Source organism: Amblyomma maculatum, chromosome 1 (genome assembly GCF_055883805.1).
Source record: "Amblyomma maculatum isolate TAMU_Amacu chromosome 1, ASM5588380v1, whole genome shotgun sequence".
In the NCBI taxonomy this organism is placed as follows: Eukaryota; Metazoa; Arthropoda; class Arachnida; order Ixodida; family Ixodidae; genus Amblyomma; species Amblyomma maculatum.
In genome coordinates this window covers 216,540,945-216,560,929 of record NC_139344.1, presented here as the reverse complement: position 1 = coordinate 216,560,929, position 19,985 = coordinate 216,540,945, and the positions used below count along the sequence as shown (strand labels likewise).

Sequence of the window (19,985 nt, the reverse complement as noted above, 5' to 3'; positions counted from 1 at the left end):
AACAAGTAATCTTTTATAAAACCTTTCTTGCGTCTATCAGATACTGTAAAATAATGACTCATAGATGGTTTTGCATCCCTGTTCTGACCGTCAGGATGGTAAATTTTGAACACGAACCAGCATTGTCGCCGTCAAAATTGAGAAGCAACGCCGAGCAGAGATTTCCGGGGAGGGTTGGTTACTTGGCGGAGCCTTAAGTATTGTGTAACAAGTTCAGCGAGGCACGAAGTGTTTTCTTTACTTCGCCTCAGCCGTTCGGTCCTCGCGGTTTATTCCCGGTTTCTTACTTCGAGGCATTTCGATTTTAACGGCAAGGAAAAATGACGTCGCCCCTTCGCTGGCAGTGAACCCGGCTGAACGCACGTTCGTTCCGCATTTAATAGCGTCTAGTGGCTCGCAGAACTACTCACCGGCCTTGCGCGTCTTTTGCTCGGGCGACATGGTTTACCTCGCTACGCGAGACGCGTAGCACGGGGGTGGAATCCCACGGGAATGTGTGCGGCGTCAGCAACATGCTGAAAATTCATAAGAAGCGCCGGTGCTATCGCTGTGCTACATGAATTTCCTCGCCGTATGTGCGGCTTGAGGCGGTGCCAGGCCATTTTACAGGGTCACGGCAAGTATGCAGAAGCCCTCTCGGTGAATTTGTTCGAGTAGTAGACGAACAAGTCCTCTTGCGCGATACTCTCCTATCGGTGACAGAATCCTTGCTGTTTGGTGAAGGTCGTGCCCCGGAGCCGCTGGGGCGAGCTCACTTCTGTGCGATTTGAGTGCAGTGAAAGCTGCCACGCTGTCGGTGGGACACCTCTCCGGGCTTCCCCTAGCGGGCAGAGGCGTCTCCTCTCGTCGGGAGCCCCGGCGGCTCATCACTGGGCGGGTCCGTACACGGCACAGTTAATCAACCTTTTCGTTGGCCGCTGTCAGCCGCGGAATCCCGCCCGAGGCCAATCGGCCCCGCTCTCCTTCCCCGCGGCAGCTCTGCGTGCCTTTGAGGGAGGCGCCGTCCATCAGGCAGCCGCTCCGAATTGCCGTCGGCGGCGCCGAAATTCGAGGGCGTTGAAAAAAAAGAAGCCAGGCCCCGTGATTGATTCCGGACCTGTCTTCGTGGTCGGCTCGTGACGTGACGTGACGAGCTGACAAATTCCGCCGACATTTCGCGCAACACCGCTACGCCGCATCCGTGGACGACCGGCGCACACCACCCGAGGCGACCGCTGCTCCGGCTGCAGGGGTTACGCGCTGCCTCCTCCTCTGGGCCCGGTTTTCCGCCCCCTGGCGTCCCCCACGAGGCCGGGACATGGCGTCAATTTGCGCCGACGCGATGAGCTGCTTAATAGGCTGGGACGCGGCAGCATCTCTCGGTCTTCGTGCGCTTATCAAGTCGCGACCGCTGAAACGACGTGAAGCACTAACCACTTCGCGAGCGCTACTTTCTCAGCTCACCCCACCATAACTAGGCGGCAGTGCGTCTGAAGAGGTGCGCGTAATGACGAGATATGCTCACTACACGAGACTGGAAAGCAATCACATGAACTCGCGCATACCGGTTACTAATGGTTGAATTTTCGTAACCCGATTCGCGACAGCTTTTGCACTTATCTTTTTTTTCCGGATCGCTTTCGGGTAATGATACCTGGAATTCATTTCTCGTATATATATTTTTCTTCGTTCCGGAACTTGTCGGACCTCTTTGCAGCTTTAAGAAAAAAGGCCCGCATTAAAAATTGCCCAAAGTACGTGGGGAGTGAAAACGATAAAGAAAAGGCACCTCGTGGACAAACCGCGGCCTTTACGGGAGCATGGCCTCCCAAGTCTAATAGCCGTGAGTTGTGATACGAACTGATTCCTTGACTGCCAACAGCCGCCCACCTTCACTCCGCGTGCATTTGTGTGTCGTTCTTGACCGCTGACCGGCTACTTTCCTCGCCTAGTGTCTGCCGTGTGGTTCGCTGCCTTTTCTTCTTATATATATATATATATATATATATATATATATATATATATATATATATATATATATATATATATATATATATATATAAATCATTTGACAGTTTGTAAATGTTCCATGGACATTCTTTCAACTCGTTTGTGCGAATAGAGTTTCTTACTCTTACCTAGAGGGAAAGCTGTGCTGCCGTCTATGGGAGTTTACATGGAGTTTTCAAATGGCCAGTTCAGCGACCATGGGCGCTGAAAGCATCATGGGCCGGAGAGCTACTGAGTGCAGAACTACAACTTTTGGCCAAAACTAATGCAAAGATAAACGTTTTTCTACCGTAAATAATGTCCTAAGATTGAATATTGTGACTATAAATTGCAAAAAGAGAGAGAAACAGCATGTCAGTGTGAGATTTACCGAATATAAGCGATGGGCTCTTTCTCCTATTGGCTTATTTTTGAGCAGCACAAATACCAATATTTCGCACTTAATAGGCACACTTTGAAAGAAAAAAAAAACGTTATGAAAATATTTATGGTTGCGCAATAACTTAAGGAAGTTTTTAGTGGCATTTCGGGAAACAGAAACCTTTTATTGGCGACGTCTGCTTTTGCGCCTTCGCTACTATGGCCTTCGCGGTCTATGTACGCACCTTGAGATGATGATGATGACGAAAAAGAAACATCGCAGTAACGCCATTCCACGCACCCGAGAAAAACCGACTGTCCCGCATCAAGTAGCACACCGACCCATGATTCTTAGCGCGCCCATGGTGACTGAAGTGCAGCGCCCTCAGCTTTCCCTCTAGTTAATGTAAGGAACTCTACAGGGTCTTGAATATTTGGGAGCTGTGATTTAAAAAATTCCTATGCAAAATCTACTGCCCCATTCGAGCTGAAATAACTTTCACAAAGTAGCAAAATATCGTCTACTTTATCTGATAAGTGATTCAACATCGGTACTTGCCTAGATTTTCCGAAATCGAGATAAAACTGCTCTTGGCGGCGTGCACAATTTTCGCAGAAGAGAGTCGAAAAGCTATTTTGACATGATGCGTCATCTGTCGGGCAGCGAGGCAAGCGCGCCCACGGCCGGGATGGAGCTTGTCTCACTGATCGACAGGTGACGTATCATGTCAAAATAGCTTTTCGACTCTCTTCTGCGAAAATTGTGCACGCCACCGAGAGCAGTTTTTTCTCGATTTCGGAAAATCTAGGCAAGTACCGATGTTGAATCACTTATCAGATAAAGTAGACGATATTTTGCTACTTTGTGAAAGTTATTTCAGCTGGAATGGGGTAGTAGATTTTGCATAGGAATTTTTTAAATCCCAGCCCCCAAATATTCAAGACCCTGTATGTTTGTGCGTGTTTGTGCGTGTTGTTGCGCAGCAGCCCGCCTATTGTTGCAGCGCGAACCAAGGGCCGCTTTCCTCCGTTTCAGGTGAAGTGCAAGGATTCCGATATCTTTTTCAAGAACGAAAACCGTGATCCAGTGCGTGATGTCCCAAGCGGCCGCTCCATCCAGATCGAGCTCTTCCTCTACAACCGGTGCAGCAAGGGCAATATCCTGCTCAAGGGCAAGAAAGTGACCGCAGCTCCGGGAGCTTCCTCCAGTAAGTGTGACACGCCTCAGCGGTGCGCGCAGCTGGTTGTCGCTGACTGCGTCAGTGGAAAAGCCTGCGGGCCAGCCATGCGCACTACGCTGGCGTACGTTTGCAAAGGACTCAGCGCCTCTTACTAAACGCCCTGACGCTACACTTTGCTCTGGGAAAACTTTGCTTTGATGCCCTACTTTCAAAGGGTGACCATAAACGCTGTCAAGTTAGTCTTTGGAGACGATGTTACCATAATGGCATGCTTCTTGCTTTCGGGTCGAATGACCTGGCGTCCCCAGTTTAGTGGACCTTTACAGGAAAGGTAAAAAAGTTTCATAGTTTTATGGGTATGTTTGATGACGTATTAGATGGAATGAGTGTACGGAAATACGCAATGCCCGAAGCTGCCAGAGAAATACTAGGCTATTTTGATGCAAATCCCCCCCCCCCCCCCCCCTGTAATTACAGGTAGGCAAAAAAAAAAAAGCTAACAGCATACTAACTTCGCGGGGACATATACCACTTATTCCTTTGCGACGTGGGGCATCCACTGTCGTGGCGGACACAGACCAAACAGTCAAGCGGAAGCCTGTAACGTAAGCCTGGGAAGCATAATGGACGACAGCCTCCCAAGCGGGGCAAGTCCACTGACGTCTTGCGCACTAAAGAAACTAGATCTCCACAGTGCTATGAAGGCGTAGATTGCGTTTCCCCATGGTGAGCTGTAACGTTGTTTATATGTGCTACAACTATTCCACCCGTTGGAATGGAAGTGACTGAACAGTGAACGTATGCGGGGCGTCAATATATATATATATATATATATATATATATATATATATATATATATATATATATATAAATTGACGGCGGAAACGGAGTAGCCGATTGCTAGAACTTCTCAGTATCGTTCTGCGCTTCAAGAAAATAACCGATGGAACTGGTTTGGTGCGTAGTTTGCATGGCATGACTTGCTGTGCATGGTCGTGCTGTTACCTTGTACTGCAAAATATTTCATGCTTTCATCTATTCCCCAAGTCGAGAGAGTTAGAGTGCAATTTTTTTGTGTCAAGTGGGTTTCTGAAAAATTGTCTCTTTACGTTTTTTCTTTTTTTTTTTCGGGGGGGGGGGTTATTTTGAAATTAATTTTGTTCCCTAAAGAACACTTTCTCAGCGGCCATTTTCTGTGATTTTTTCCTTTCGAGACCGTATCCAAATCCGGGTGTGGGGGAGGGGGGGGGGGGGGTATTTTCCAGCACCCCGTCGATTGAACGTTAAAGGCACCCAGCCCAAAGCCTTCAATTGGCGCCCGACAAATAGCAGCACGCGAGCGCATGGCCCGCGATAATGCGACTGGTGCTATCGATTCGCGTGACTTAAGCCATGGCTCCTGGTGGCTCGGTTGTGCCGCCCAAAACACGGGCAAAGTGAAGCAATTCACCTCTATGCTTCTTAATTCTGAAAGCAGCATCACTCGCTTACATCCTTGGTATTGCGCCCTTACGCCAAAGGACGCCAAAATTCTGATCCCTGCTTTCAGGCCACCTTTCACAAAAGGCCGACCTCCTAAGAGGGTGCGAAGACTCAGATGGGCTGGCCACTCTTCCTAAGCATCCAGGTGATCCTCCATGCTGTCGCCAGGCGGCTCCAAGGGCAGGGAGAGATTACGCCCTTCCACTATCGGTGCACGCATGCGTCCCTGTGTGCTCATTCAGATAACACGTGCGCGGACAACATAAACTTTCCATTCAGCCTAATCAAGCGTGTTACCGTGATCTGCATGCTGGCTATCTGTGCACAGGTTTGCACGGGCAACTGATGATAAGCGGGCGAATCGTCTACGTTTTACTAGCTGCGGAGATTTGCCGTAGGGGGGCTGCCGCAAGAAAAATAAAGAACAATGAGAAACCTGGAATGATAAGACTCATTTGGACGTCATATTGTTTGTCTTCCGTCTGGCTCAACAATTCCCTTTATCCACTGCCCTGAAATGTGGGACAGATTGGGCAGAACGTCTTAACAAACGGTGGCGGAGGTTCGCGTGGCGTATAAAGGATGCTCGATATCGCGATACACGCTCACACACACACACAACGAAGCTCTCAGTTCACTTTGTAGGATCGCACTGCAGTGTGCGTGCGGCCTGATTACAGCAACCCGAGTGCCGCTGTAATCGGGTCGCAGTGGAGGCGATCAGTTCCCTCATGCGGACAACGAGCAAGTAAGGCTGCCTTGAAAAAAAAAAAAAAAAAGTAAGTTATCTCGTTCAACACGAGCTTCTCAGAAAATAAATAAATACAAATAAAATAGACCTTTTTTATGTTCAAGGCCACTTCGTTTGTGAAGTGGAATGCAAGTGAATTGCAAAACGTGTTAGTAAATAAATTCTGCTTCATTATGCTGCAATTTGTTATTCTTTAAAACACGTTAGTTCACATCTTGAAAATTAATGTGAATGCCTGTCATGCTAGGTCGAGCATTGCGTGTTTTTTCAGTTGGCTGGATGGCTTCGGCATGCTCTAACTTCCAGTTCGTTTGCTTTTGCTTAAGTTTCCTACTTACTTAAATCAGTGTATATATATATATATATATATATATATATATATATATATATATATATATATATATATATATATATATATATATATATATATATATATTCGTATGTGTAGTGGCGTTATTTTGTGTACAGCAGCCGTCGTCGAAAATAAATTTTGAATTTAACGTAGGGACCGGGATAACAGTACTAATAACTTTATACACTGCGAAAGGAAAAGGGACACGTGAAAGTCAAAACGATTTTTATGTGATCCAGTACTGAAAAGATTCTTTTAACGAGCAGCGCAATATTACATTGACCACAGAATTAAAGCGTTTCTCACGCTCTTACCCAACTGACCGAAACACATTTGTTGCAGCTACGAAACGGTGGTATCTGACCTTCAGAAGGAAAACGCCGCAGCTCCATCGCTGCAGAACTTGCGACCCGATCTTTTCGTCGTGTGCACAGTCGGTTAAGCTAGGTTCGATTAATATCGACATAACGGCACCGGAGCGCTTTTGCCCGATGATATGTCTGCTCATATGCCATCTTTATCTAGCCATGCAAGTTACATCACTTTTCGAGTGTTTTTCACGCAAGATTCGAGCACTTGCCCGCCTACTATCTGCTATAAGAGTCTCCAAATGTTCGACTTCTTCATGCATGCAGTTTTGCGAGGAGTTCAGTCACTGGCGTGTCGAAACGCCATATCAAGTGCATGTTTCTCAAGTGGCTTTTCAGCACGAGCGCACAACTCTCAGCGGACAGAAAGTACGCTGATTTTCTCTTTTATAAAATTCCAGACCGAGGTTTAACCGCCAGTGATTGTTGTTGTTCAGGCTCGTGAAATCATTTTGGCTGTCATGAGAGGCAATTGATGAGTGTGCTTTTGAAAATCCCAAGCATATTTGCTTTTCTGTCCCCTTTACACTCTTTGACTCATCTGTCGAACCCGCATGTGAGGTTGCCTTTGGGATCCGTCGCCGCGACATCATTCGTATCTTGGAAATTGAGAGCCGTTTAACGCTCGCAAGTGTGTGTTATTTAGAAGCGTGACGGAGTACGCACCAAGAGCGCGAAACAAGCTCTTCACCTACCCCTGAGTTTGCATATTGATGCTCTATTTTTCTTCGCCTTCCACGGAACCTCTGTTAACGCCTCAAAACACCTTTTGGTAGGTCATCTTTTGTAGCGTTAGGCGCGAAACGCATCTGAACGGCGCACGGTCGTCTATGAGGCATCGGAGCCGTGCTGAACGTTGTGGCAATTACTTCATGACCGTATACCTCCACCTTCTTTCGCGCCGTGCCTTGCCCCGGAAGCCAATGCGCCGAGCTGCACAGGTTGCCTTCGCTTCGAGCGCCGGCAAAACGAGCTGCGCTGCTCTAGCCGTGCACATGTCCCTGTGAACAGCAGGAGATACGCTGCGATATCAATCTCTTACGTCTCCAAGGAACAAGTGGTGCTCGATATAAAGACTGTATTGACAACGCGTAATGATACGATTGTTGTGGTGGGTCAAGGTGACGCCGCGCAATCGGAGCCGGCGATACCGGGAGTCGAAAGTTTCTGCGCTCGTTCACGTGGTAACAGTTTGTAAGGATAGGATGGAGACTGGCAGAGCTCACGGTGTCGCCCACGATGAAGCAGCGTGATTGCTCCTATACGCCGGAGCTGTTGCAGCGATTGCGTGGTAGCCGTCAGGAAGGTCAAACATTATTGATCGGAGGACGGGATATATAGAACCTGCACTTGGTGGGCAGAAGCGACACCTGAAAGCCACTGTGCACATCTGCTCGGACCTTTCAGGTTACGCTTTCCCTTTCGTCACCCTGCAGCATGGGCCGGATACGGTCGGCTTAATCGGTGCGCATTGTCGCAGGTGATTTGTAAGGGAAGCGAATGGGCCGGCTAATGCTTAAGATCGCGTCGCCTGTTTTAATTACGTCAAAACCAGGTGCTACGTTGTTATTTCGAAATTGTGCCACGCCACTTCAGTGCCCTCATTTGTACCGGCTACGCTTTCTCAATACAAAAACTAAGAAATGCATCATGCTCACGTGACAATCATGTGATGTTCGGAACCGCCTTTCGCAGGGTGCACAAGAGACGCGCGCGACTGGCGACCTTCACACTGTCAGTGTGAAGGTCAAAACTGCTCGCGAAATGTGTCACATGGTAGGCGCGTTCTTTTCTTGTGGCAGCGCATTGAAATGGGCTTCATTTCTTTCACTTCGTCGTTTGACTGCAAGTTGACCACAGGAGTCAATGAACGAACAGTAATCAATCAAATTTGGTTCCTATAGCCTTCGTTAAGGTAAATACTAAAGTGATCAGATATTTCTTCTTGTCAGTGCCACTAAGAGATTTAGTAAATGCATTCCATAAAGCGCGATGCTCTTACCTGCTATTTATTCATTTATTTAAATACTGCTATTTCGATAATTATACGTCCCGCGAGTAATAACAATAGTAATTAAGAAAAAAAGATGAATCGTGCTTGAGTATTCTTACAAAAAGTTTGACGTTTGGTGCGCGTCGTATTTCGTGACCTCTGCACAGTATCCATCAGTTAACAGAGGCGGTAAATTTTCTTTCTCTACGCGTCATAATATTTCCTCCCGACACCGTTTTTCTCTCGTACAGGCTTTGCGTTATACCACTTATACGAGTAATTATATAAAAAAGAAAGGTTGGGCGGTCTACTCGGTTGACACAAAGGAAATTCGAAAGCGTAAACCTTTCGATCACGCTTATGTGGTAATAAGGAGCACATTAAAGGCTTTCGTTATATACGAGTATTTCGATATATTCCTTACATTCGTCTCTCTCACCTCTCCCCTACAAGAGTGAAGCGAGGATTTGCCTCTCAATTTCGCCACCTGCCAACTGTTGCAAGTGGCTCTTCCGTGAACCAACAGTTGTAAGTGGCAGGTGGCCCTTGCCACCGGCTGTGTGGTAAATGTTGCAGACTCACAGCGGACAGTTTCGCCTTCAAGGCATTCCTGGTGATTCAAATTAAAGTTACAGGGGTTATTAATTATCATTACGCTTTAGGTCTGCTTACTTGTATAGTTGATGACATTGCCTCATTGCCGGCTTAGCGCATTAAACAGTGAACACTGATTGACCTTCCTCGGTAGCCACCTTCCGCGTTGTTCCCTTGGCAACCAGCGTCAGGGGCGCGCATTCCTCTGCACTCTTCCTCGGTAGCCCCCTTTGGGTCCTTTCCGTGGCAGGCCACCTTCCGGCCGCTCCCTTACAAGTGGAGAAAAGATTGCTCTCTCTCTACCTGAAACTGTTGCTAGGTGGCAAAGTGTACATTGCACTACGCCAAACACTTTTTTTTCTTCACATTGGCTCTTCTAATGCTGTCGAATTCAAATGTTCAACGTCTATGTTTGCAGCCTTTCTAATAAAGGATCGAGCTCAAAAGGTACTACAGGTATGGTACAGAGGTGTCATACAGGTGGTAATACAACGTTGTAGAAACCTGAGGGTGGGAGTTTTGTCTCGCCCACACGTTTGGATAATCTTTGGAATACGCTCTTCGCATCCGAAGGAGTCGCCAGAGCACGCAGTGCGCCGCCGGTGTTCTCAACAGCCTCCCTCAATCTTCTACGAGTGATGCAGACATAGGTGACGAAGACGACAAACGCAACTGCACTGCATAACAAGGGTGTTTTGCGGTGCAGTTGTGCGGCCTGGTGCTCCGAGATGTGCTCAGGTTTTTTAGTAATAGCTTGGGCGAACTGGCCTTTTGATGTTGACTACACGCCAGGAGAAGTAGGTGTTTTTCTTAGTCGCTGAGCTTGTTGAAGGCAAGTAATCTCGTCGAGTAAGCCGCCACTTCCGACACCCGCACAGGAGCACTCTTTAAGGTTGCGCAAAGCTTCATCGCATATCTTGGTTGGTCTGCCAGCTGTGCACATGTGCTAACCTGTGTGCGCGAGTTGTTTTGATCATCGCCGGTGGAGCGGAAAAATAACCAAGCTCGGTAAGGGCCATCCCTGACCGCGCCTGTTTTGTATGGTAGAGCACGCGACCAGACATTTCATTTTTGTTTTTAGCTGGAGTGGTAACTCTCTGCGACACACGAGTCGAGCTAAACGCTGATACAGGCTGTACGGCTGTCTGTCAAGCTCGGTCGAGCTAGTGTTGCGACACCACTGACGGCGGCGAAAGCTCACGCGTTCGCTCGCTGACGAACGACTCTGGTTGCGCAGCTAGGCGTACGAGTGCGCGCCGAGTCAAAAGGTGCTCGCCGTGCGCGCGTGGCGCGCGGGCAGCTTGGCTGGGGTTCCCGCCAGCCTTGCCCAAGAGCGCGCCCGTCGAAAAACAGCCGCTCTATTGTGCGCGCCAAACGGGACGGGTGCCGCCTCGGATTCACCGAGGTCGCGCTGGCCTTGCGCTCGGTTTGACGGGCACATTGCCCCGTCGATATTGTGCGACGGACAAAGTTGTCGCCTAGGACGCGTCTGGGCAACAACCGCGTACGCGCACTATGAGCTGCAAGTCATCGCTTGTCTAGGAGCTTCGTAAGAAAGACGTCTCCCAACGCGCTGATACCCATGTCCGAGCTCAGTGACAAAATGTGATCTTTCTTTTCAGTCGTACGTGAGGCGACGTCTACCGAACTGCTGTCATGAGAGCGCAAAGTATTTGGCCATATTCATGATGAAGGATGGATTAGGGTTTTCCTTGTAGCTTTTTAAGACTCCGTGCACGTATGCCTTACGCAGAAGGCAAGAGAAGAAAACGACGACCGCTGCAAACGTGTATCTGCTGCAGCTGGTATCACACGCACGCACACACGCAAACGGGGGAAGGGGGGGGGGGTTAAATATATATCTGGCATGTACTTTAGGGCCTATCTGTCAAATATTCGCGGCGGCCGCGGGCCTCGCTTTGCGCGGCGCCCTTGACCTGTTCAAGGCAAGGCGCGTTCTTGCGAGTGTTCGTATCGCGCTAGGGGGACAGCAGCTTGTCAGACGATGGAATTAGGCATAGGAGCCTTGCTCTGCAACCATTTTGCTTTTTAAGTCTTTTGGCCTAGAGAACCGTCGTGGCAGTCGTATGTTTGGTCTACGTCTTTTGTGCCTATTTCTTCCCTAGCTGCCAGGGGCTGCAAAGCAAGTATACAGAAGCCGGTGGCGCGGGCGTGAGTAATCGTTCCGGCTCGGCGCTTTATCAACGTCTTTACGAGGAGGCCTGTTTAAATCGACCCTCCGTTAAAAACCTATCATCTCAATCAAGCCTGTCAGCGGCGAAGAGCGCGTAGGTGCGTTCGAGTGATGTGACGTACGCATCACGCGCTCCGTAAAAGGTGTTTGCTGTGCGCGAAAAACAGAGAAGGCTCCGAGGCCAACCAGGGCGCTATACTCGTTCGTCTTCGGATATGCCGCCGGTAACAGCTTGCCTATTAGGCCGAACATGGAACTCTTAATCTCTTGCGCATTAGTTTTCTTACTCCACTGCTGCACAACATATACAGCTAACGCCTGCGCAAAGAAAGTGGGGGAGGGGGGGGGGGATGATGCACCTGAACTTGAACACTGCAAGAGCTGGCCCTGACCCACAAAGCTTCTTCTTCTTCTTCTTTTTTTTTTTTTTTTTTTTATGGTCCGAAGAAGAGAAATGCGCCAAAAACGTTCCGGTGACAAACCTGCGCGAGGGTTCTTGCGTGAGTTGTTTATTGGTGCGATATCTGCCTGCAGTGATAACTCGGAATTCCCAGGCTCGTAAGCGCTGTTCGTTGCGCGTCACTCTCAGGTGCGACGTCCGGAAAATATATAACACCCGCCGGGGTTAATGCCGACGTTCGCGTTCCTGCAATGTCGCGTCAACGTGACTTGCAGAGGGGGGCGCACGACGGACGCCATGCTCCTCTCTCGGGCGCGCGTTGCGCACATAACTCCGCCTTGCCTCCGTCGAAGGGACTGGCCCTGCGTGGCAGGCCGCCAGGACACGATTGGCCTGTGATCCGCGCGGGGCTGTTAAACCAGATTAGCGCCGTGTATACGGCCCGTCAGCATATCTGCCGCGCTGCATCCATGTGCGTCACTTTGCAGTCGCGCTGGCGATCGGCCGCGGGCTTGCCTCTTGCGGAGCTTTTTTATACTCACCTTGTCGCTCGCGTTGTGCCTTTCTCCGCGTGGTTGCGAGGGGGCTGTGCAAGCTGGCAGCAGCCTTCCGGCTAGATGCCCTAGAAGGTCGAGGTCCCCCTCGTTGTTTCGCGGGAAAGCCCCGGGTTGCCTCGTTGCCTACATCAGTGCACACTGTTTGCTCCACATGAGTGACAGATGCTTTCCCCGGGCAATAATCACCAGGTGGGTAAATTAAATCGAGCTTGGAGACTTTCCAGTGAACGCGTATGTACATCCGCAGTCAAAAGTTTAATGAGGCGCAGTATTACCCCCCCCCAAAAAAAAAAAATAATAAAAAGAGATTACTTTCAATTGTGCGAATGACACAGTGCGCCTTTAAATCTCAATAGGTGCATTGCAGAAAAATAAATTGTTTCTCCTCCAAAGGCATGTTCCATAAACTGTTCAATCAAGTATCGCGCGAACGTCGACAGCGCCGGAAGGCAAAAGGAACCGAAAGCAAGCGAACTCGGCAAGGGCATGCTCACAATTTCGTCTGCTGGGGTTAGCGTCGTCTGCTAAGCTGTTCTGATTAGGGCACCGAAAGCAAGCGAGCTCGGCAAGGGCATGCTCACAATTTCGTCTGCTGGAGTTAGCGTCGTCTGCTAAGCTGTTCTGATTCGGGCGAAACAACCCCTGCCCATAATTGTCGGTTGTGCTTCGGAGACCCAGAGAACGGCGGCAACTTGTTTTATCCCTTGCATATAGTGCGGCGATATCTTCAACGAGCGCACATTTGCAACAAACAGCTATAGCGTGCCCAAGGGCAGTGACAACGTTAGTTACGAAAAACTAATTGTAGGGAACTTTTGATATCGGCGCAATAATTTAGTTTAACGCACTCGCGACGCTACCCGCAGACACAACCGGAACATAGACTCGGGCTTGGAGCGTTGCGCGTTTGCACCAATCAACGTTTCGTGAAAGGTTGCTCACAAAGCAACGGCCAGAATAGGCGAGGCAAGATGTACGCAGAAATTTGGCGCCTTGAGCCAGATTGGGCAGTTGCACCTCGTGCGCGAAACCGCCACTGTGGCTGTTCTTTCGTCCGCCCTCGGAAAAAAAAAAAAAAAAAAAAAAAAAAAAAGAAAAAAAAAAAAATGAAGAGCTGTACATAATGTGGAGCGTGGAGAGCGACTTGGCGAAAACACGCCTTTAATGCAAGCGCACGTGAGAGCTGCACTCTGTTTGCCTTTCCTCGGGTCTGTTTGCGCAGCGCGCCAGCTAGGTTCCTTGTTGTTTCCTCGTTACACCAACCAACGTCCGCCCGCTTTTGCACCTCGTAGACTTGAGGCGCGGTGGCGGGCTGCAGCAGCGCTTCTCTGAAAAGATTGCACAATAAACAAACAGCGCTGAATGGCGGCGAAGTTCTCGACGAGCTTGGATTCCAGAGGCGACACTTTGCGGGAGAGCCTCGGCTTTTTAGGCAAGGACTGTTGAAATGGACAGCCGAGCGACGGGCAGTCGCGTCACTCGTTTACGACGTTGATACTGCCTTTAGACTTTCATATATGCGCGCGTAATGGAGCTGTCTGATTCCCTAATGGAGCTCATCCTTGCCAACGCTCAATTTGCATGTCGCCTGAGCGCACGCGTCGCAGCGGCCGCGCAACCAGCGCGTTGCACTACAAGGGCCTGTGTATCACACTGTGCAGCCAAGGCCGATTAGGAGGAGCTCGGGGCTCATATATTAGCCGGCCGCGAAATCAAAAGCGGCAGCCGGTTTGTAATTGCCGGAATCGGCGTCTTCCTTCTTCCTCGCAGGCAAACTGGTGCTGGCGTCGGTCGGCATGGGTTCCAAGCTCACCATTCATTCCAACGGCACCTTCCTATGTTTCAACAAGGGCGGCAGGCTCGTCAACAAGGTAAGACCTGTCACTCGGGGGCCCTATTAAGACATCTCTCCGAGCCCGCCCCCTTCATTAGGGCTCATTAAGGCGCCCCTATTACGCTAAATACTTGGCCCGGGTCAACCCTGCAGGGCGGCCCCGAGGTATTCGAGCGCTGGGCGCCACTTACGCTGTAACAAACGACTTCGGCGGCGACGGCTTCGTCACCGCGGTAGTGCCCCCCTCCCTCCATTCCATGGGAAGACAAGAGCGGGCTCGCACACGCCACTAGATTTACTGCCGCATCTTCCCGTCGCGCCGTTTCCGCCGGCACGAATGCCAAACGCATATGCGGGGCGCCATCGCAGCCGCTCATTGTTTGAAAACGAACTGCCGCGAGAACGAAAAGGAGGGCGCGGAACAAGCGGTAATTTGCGAAATCGAAGGGGACGACGTCTTCGTTAGTGCGCGCGCATGAACGAGTTTCACGGTAGCTGCCTGTAATGGCCTTAGTGCCCGCAGTTTTCTCGCCGTCCTGGTGGCTGCTCTCGTTTCGCGCGCATGCGCGACTCCGGTGGCACGAGAGTGGTGGCCACGTGGGTTTCTCGGAAAGTGGGTCGTTCCCCTTATGTCACTTCGCGGCCACTCGCAAACTTCCCTTCTCCGACGGACTACCGAGCAGCTGCCGCCAGCCGAGCGAGAAAGCGACACGTTAAGTAGCCGTAATGGCAATGTATATCCGCCAGGTCAGAGAAACAAGTCGTGAAAGAAGCAAGCCGACAGTTACCACTGCTAAGCAGTGCAGAACTCAACCAAAGCTGATCATATATGCTTTTGCCGCAAGTGCACCCGTCACTTGCCTTTGGGCTGTTTCCCTGTTAATTTCTCCAAGGCGAAGAAAGTGCTCAGGAGTCGGGAATACCGTGCTCATTAGTGTTCACGCATCTCCTTGTCTCAACGCCACTACAAAGAGGCGAATTCGTTGAACGCACAGGAAGAGAGAAAGGTCACAATGGGACCTGTGGTCGATTCCATGCATGTATCTTACAAGGTGCGCGCACTCCGTGAATTTATAAGGAGTCCGCAAATGGAGGCTTAGTAAAGCAGGACACCGGGGCACTTATGAAAGAATGCGATGGTGCAGAAGATTTGTAACGGACTGTGAGGCAAATTGTGCGATTCGACACCGGTCAATATCGGCTAATATCGCTGAAGGCGGGAGTAAACGAAAATGCAGCACGCTTTTGCATGTGTCTGTTTCCTTTTGGCTTTGGTAATGGCTAAAGGTATGGATCGCATCGTTTCGCCCTCTCATCGGCCGGTAGATTCATTGGCCGCTCACGTAACCCAATTTTCCTTTTTATTTCTTTTTTTTTTAATCTCCTCTGCGTTCCGTGTATATACGTTATACCTCGAACGTGATCCCCGTGCGAAGGCTCTTGTTTTTCGCACAGCACCCGACTTTCTTTAGGCGCCGCGCAAGAAAAACGTGCGCTTCCATTTCTCTGTCTCCTCTCCCTCCGCTCACGTCTATAGCAGCGCGCTTGTATAACATTTCATTCCCCTCCCGAGTGTCCCGCTGTTTATACATTTTTTTCTTTTTTTTTTTTTTTTTTTGCACACGCGTGCGCCGCCCTTCTTCCCCTGCGTGAACCCCGGGTGTTCCGCGCAGATTGCGTTTGGTTGGCTGCTTATTTGGCGGGCGCCGCGATATCGGCCAACCCGGCGACAGCCAAGTAAACACAAACCGCGTCCTGCGCCATCTTCCGTGGCTTCACTGTGGTTAGCCGTGCCTCACGCTGCGGTCGGGTGACGTGCGCGCTCCGGCCTCAAGATAAATGCGTCGATATTTACGGCAGTTTCGCGCTTCGCATCCGCGTTTTCTCCGCCACTGCTCACGCCGCCCGCCCGATGGGAATCATCCCTCTTTGCCGATATTTCGACCCCCTTTCTCCTTCTTCGTTCTTTTCGGCCATGATGGTTCATTTTTACTTTAGGTTTCTTCTTCAAATTCTTTCTGTTTGCCGAAGCTTTCGGCGTTCTTTTGCCTCTATCGTGTGCCTTTGAGTCGCTGCCAATCCCTCGGCACACTTTGGCGGCACCGAAGCTACGCCTCTAGAAGCTACAATCCTCGCCGCGTAATATTCGTGGCAAGAATGTGCGAGCAAAAATTTGCGAGAACCGCGGAGAATAGAGCCCAGTTACCTCGCTTCGCTTGATTTGGCACCAAAAGAAATGGCATGCTCCTAGCGATCTTTTCTGGTGCGCCGCAACCACCTATACGACGACCTCTTTGGAAAGGGAAAGCGCTGACTTCTCCGGTGGGAGTCGATAGCCGTACAACCTACGCCAGCTTCCTCGTGGGGCCTCTTGGAAGAGCAGCTTGATTCTTCTTTAACGATTGGTTCGCTTTGCGAGTGGTGGATTTGCAAGACGGCCGTCAGCGAGTCGAAAAGCGACATTTAAGGCGCAGGAATCCCTTTTAGATAGTTCCCGTCTGCTACAGTCTGAATGACAGACGATGGATCGCAGGCGGATGTCATTTCGAGGGTTGTGCGCTGGTACATCGACCACTGAAACGACTTCGCGCTCTTATTAGCCTCGGAACTTTTCAAAGTGATACGCCCGCAGGTACATGCTGCAGTGCATCTCGCCCCTTATCGGGTCTGACGCACTTGTTGTTGTTTTTTTTTTTCTTTTCTGTTTTGTGCAGAGGCGGCGCAGCCGGCGTAAGAGTCTGTGCGAGTTCCGCGAGATTTTGCGGGATAGCTACTCCACCTTCCAGTCCGTGTTCAACAGCAACTGGTACATCGGCTTCAACCGCTTGGGCCAGCCGATCCGGGGCAGCCGCAAGGTGCGCGACCGCAAGTGGTCCTCGTACATGTTCCTCAAGCGCGAGTGCACGAAGCAGCCGAGCAACCCCTTCGGAAGCGTGCCGGCCGACGAGTGGCTCAAGCACATCAACATCACCGACGCGAGCTGACGCCAGCCGGCCGCACCACTGAATCCGCTCTGGTCCACGCCGCTCTCTCCGGCCTGACAACATCATCGACCTGTACATACGCATCCCTCTCTGTCGGTGCCCTATGTTGTTTTTTATTTTGTTTGTTTGCTAGCATTTCCCCTTACAATTATGACTGTTATTAATATTTAGGCGCCGATCAATTGTGTGTCATGTACGCCGCGCGCTCCGTGTGCCGCAAGTCGCCGAATCCCGCGAGCGGTCTGAACGCCCTTCGCCTATGTATAGCGAGCGTCGACTCATTTCCCTAGGTCGTGATCCCCCACACCGCTTGTTGTCGAGCAGGAACGGGCCCGCATGCACGGAATGAGTGACGCCTGCTTCTTGTGTCCGAATCGATCCGCGCTGTGCGTACCCCCACCGTTGTCAACAGTTCCAGACTGAAGGGAGAGCAGCATCACCGCTCTGGAGTGTCGCGCCTGCTCGCCGCATCCCACTTATTTCCTCCCAACCTGCTCGCGTACGCCGCAGCGGGGAACATCTAACCAAGTGTCGCCGCGGAGCTGGCATTCAGATGTCGCTTATATCACCAAAGAGAGCGAACATGTCAAAGCACATGCCCGTTCGGCTGCATACGGAAAAACGGAACAAAAAGAAATGGCGGGCAACTCGCGCGCGAGTGCTCGGCATTGTCGGAAACTTCGTGCAAATTATTCCTCTCTCCTTTGTGCGAGGTATACGCTCTAAAACTCTTCCCTTATTTATATATAATATTTTTTGTCGTTAGTGGAAGCATGCTCTGCACAAATGAAACAGCACCTGTACTGCTGTGTGTTTTGTCGTTGCTACACATAGCACCAATCACACTTGTCGAGAGCACAATAGCACCTTTCTATCACCTTCTCTCGGCACTGGTCCGAGCCTCGTGTCTATTCTCTCACTGCAAGTGAACGATTGTCCCCGTTCTAATTGGAGGAAAAGTGCACACGTTCATTTTCCAGATTTTGTTGTCAGAAAAAGAATCCGTGCACTGGACAACTGTGATTGGCGATGCAAACTCGCTGCGTTTCAAGCCGGGCGCGTGTGTGTTGTGCAAGCAACGGGGTGAAGTTCGCCGCACGCTGCTAGTTCGCCCAACGCGCTGCTCCCGCTTCCGTATACTTGTCTCCGTGGAGACATCAGTTACTTCTGCTTGGCGCAGCTCACCAAGGTTATTTTTTTTTTTATTCTTTTTTTGGCAATGGGTTTTCCAGGGTTGCCGAGGGCACTCTGGCGTCAATCATTCCCTTCACCTCAGGTGCTTTTCAGAATACTAATGAATTGTATATATGTACACATACGCAGTATTTATTTCGAGTACGTTGTAAAAAGAAAATGTATGTGAAGGAAGAGACAAACTACTGCCGTCACCATTTGCTGGCTTTCTTTTTCGCTGTCGTTGTTTGACGCGTTGCATTTTTTTTTTTACCGCTTTTACTGACATTGTTGTTCCTTGTATACCACTTTTTATTACCGTGCATCCCTTTACGTATTTTTTTTTTCCTGGCCGCACTTTGTGAAAGCAAAGCCACATGTGAAATCTTTTGTATCCACATGGTGTCTCCGACGCTGTGTTCCATTTCTTCGTCACCACATTCAGGCTTTGGTTCACACAATATTATACTGAACCTTTAAACCTGTGCTGTCACTGCTTTTTTTTTTTTTTTTTTTTAGTATTTGATTGTTGCGGCATAATCCATATTCGGGCATGTTTACTGTAACATCGTTCTGACGCTACGAATCAAGTTTCGTGCGCCCTTTTTGTCTACTCCTAGTATTAACAAGATAGAAAGAACAGAGAAACTGCTAATGTTTACCTTTACCGTTTTGATCGTTGTCCCACGTAGAAAACTTTAATAATCTGTCATTTCAGCTTTTAACAAGCGTGGGCAGGAATTAATTTGTACCTCTGTAGTGCACCGAAACATATATCATTAAGCTTTTAGGGCTGGCAAGTCGGCGCTTTACTTGCTGCTCAAGTTCCATTGTGTCTCTCACAGTCATTACGCAACGTTTCCTCCTACCACTATCGACACCTCGCAAAACGCCCACGGAATGACGAGGATCATGCAAAACCTCGCAATCGCTTGAAATACGCTCTCCCAGGATCGCATTTCACGGTTCCTATAAGCCCGCGCATAGTCCTGTTAGTGCTTTCCGTACGACCAGCTTGCCTTGTAGGCTCAGCGGACGTGATGTGGTGCACTCAACATATCGTAGTTTTGGCTACCACGATTAGCGCGACGCAACGGGCCCGCCTGCAGTCATCGTCAATCACTCGTATCACGTCACTCTTCCTCGCGTCGAGCCTTTCGTCAAGGAACGACCACGTGCCTGCTATTCTCGTCTTAAGGGGGCCAAAAGCTGAAGTAACGCGATTTAAGCGCTTTGCCGAGAACGTAGCCAAAAGGTACATACTACCGTAGCTTTTCTTTTGATCGCTGCACGATTTGGCCAAGCGGATCAGTGATCTGCACTGGCGCCTTCTGTACGGCGATGCGCGAGAAAATAGCTTCTTCAGGTTAATGCCGCGCCCTTTTTACGGCCTCTGGGAGAGCTACTTCTCGCAAACAGCAATGTGTGATTTTTTTTTTTTTTTTTTAATTTAATCTCGCGAGCATTCCAAGTGGCGACGAGCGTCCGCACCTGCGCACCTCGGCTCTAAGCGGAATGCACAGAAAGCTGAAAGAAGCGGGGGTGTTGCTGCGAGCCTTAATTACACCTCATGCTGGGAGGATTTCTTTCCTGCGAGCATATAATATATTGCTGTTCGCGAGTTGTTCATTCTAGTGGAGCCGCTCTACCAACCATCAGCTGATGTTAAATCAACGTCGCCGTCAAGCTCTCACAGTTGCACAAAAAACAGGCTACACTCCTGGCACTTTTTCTGCCATGTACATTCCATCACGTTATTTCCTCGGATAGCAA

General features: G+C 49.9%; 1 protein-coding gene across 1 annotated transcript in view; it reads left to right on the top strand.

Moving 5' to 3' along the window:
- Positions 1-19,778, top strand: part of LOC146205612 (fibroblast growth factor 18-like) — a 78,016-nt gene extending 58,238 nt beyond the window's left edge. The window contains exons 3-5 of the mRNA XM_084590299.1: positions 3,386-3,557; positions 13,992-14,092; positions 16,770-19,778. Coding sequence (XP_084446425.1) covers positions 3,386-3,557; positions 13,992-14,092; positions 16,770-17,039 — 543 coding nt within the window. The 3' untranslated portion in view covers positions 17,040-19,778. The remainder of the gene's footprint in view (positions 1-3,385; positions 3,558-13,991; positions 14,093-16,769) is intronic.
- The last annotated feature ends 207 nt before the right edge of the window (positions 19,779-19,985 follow it).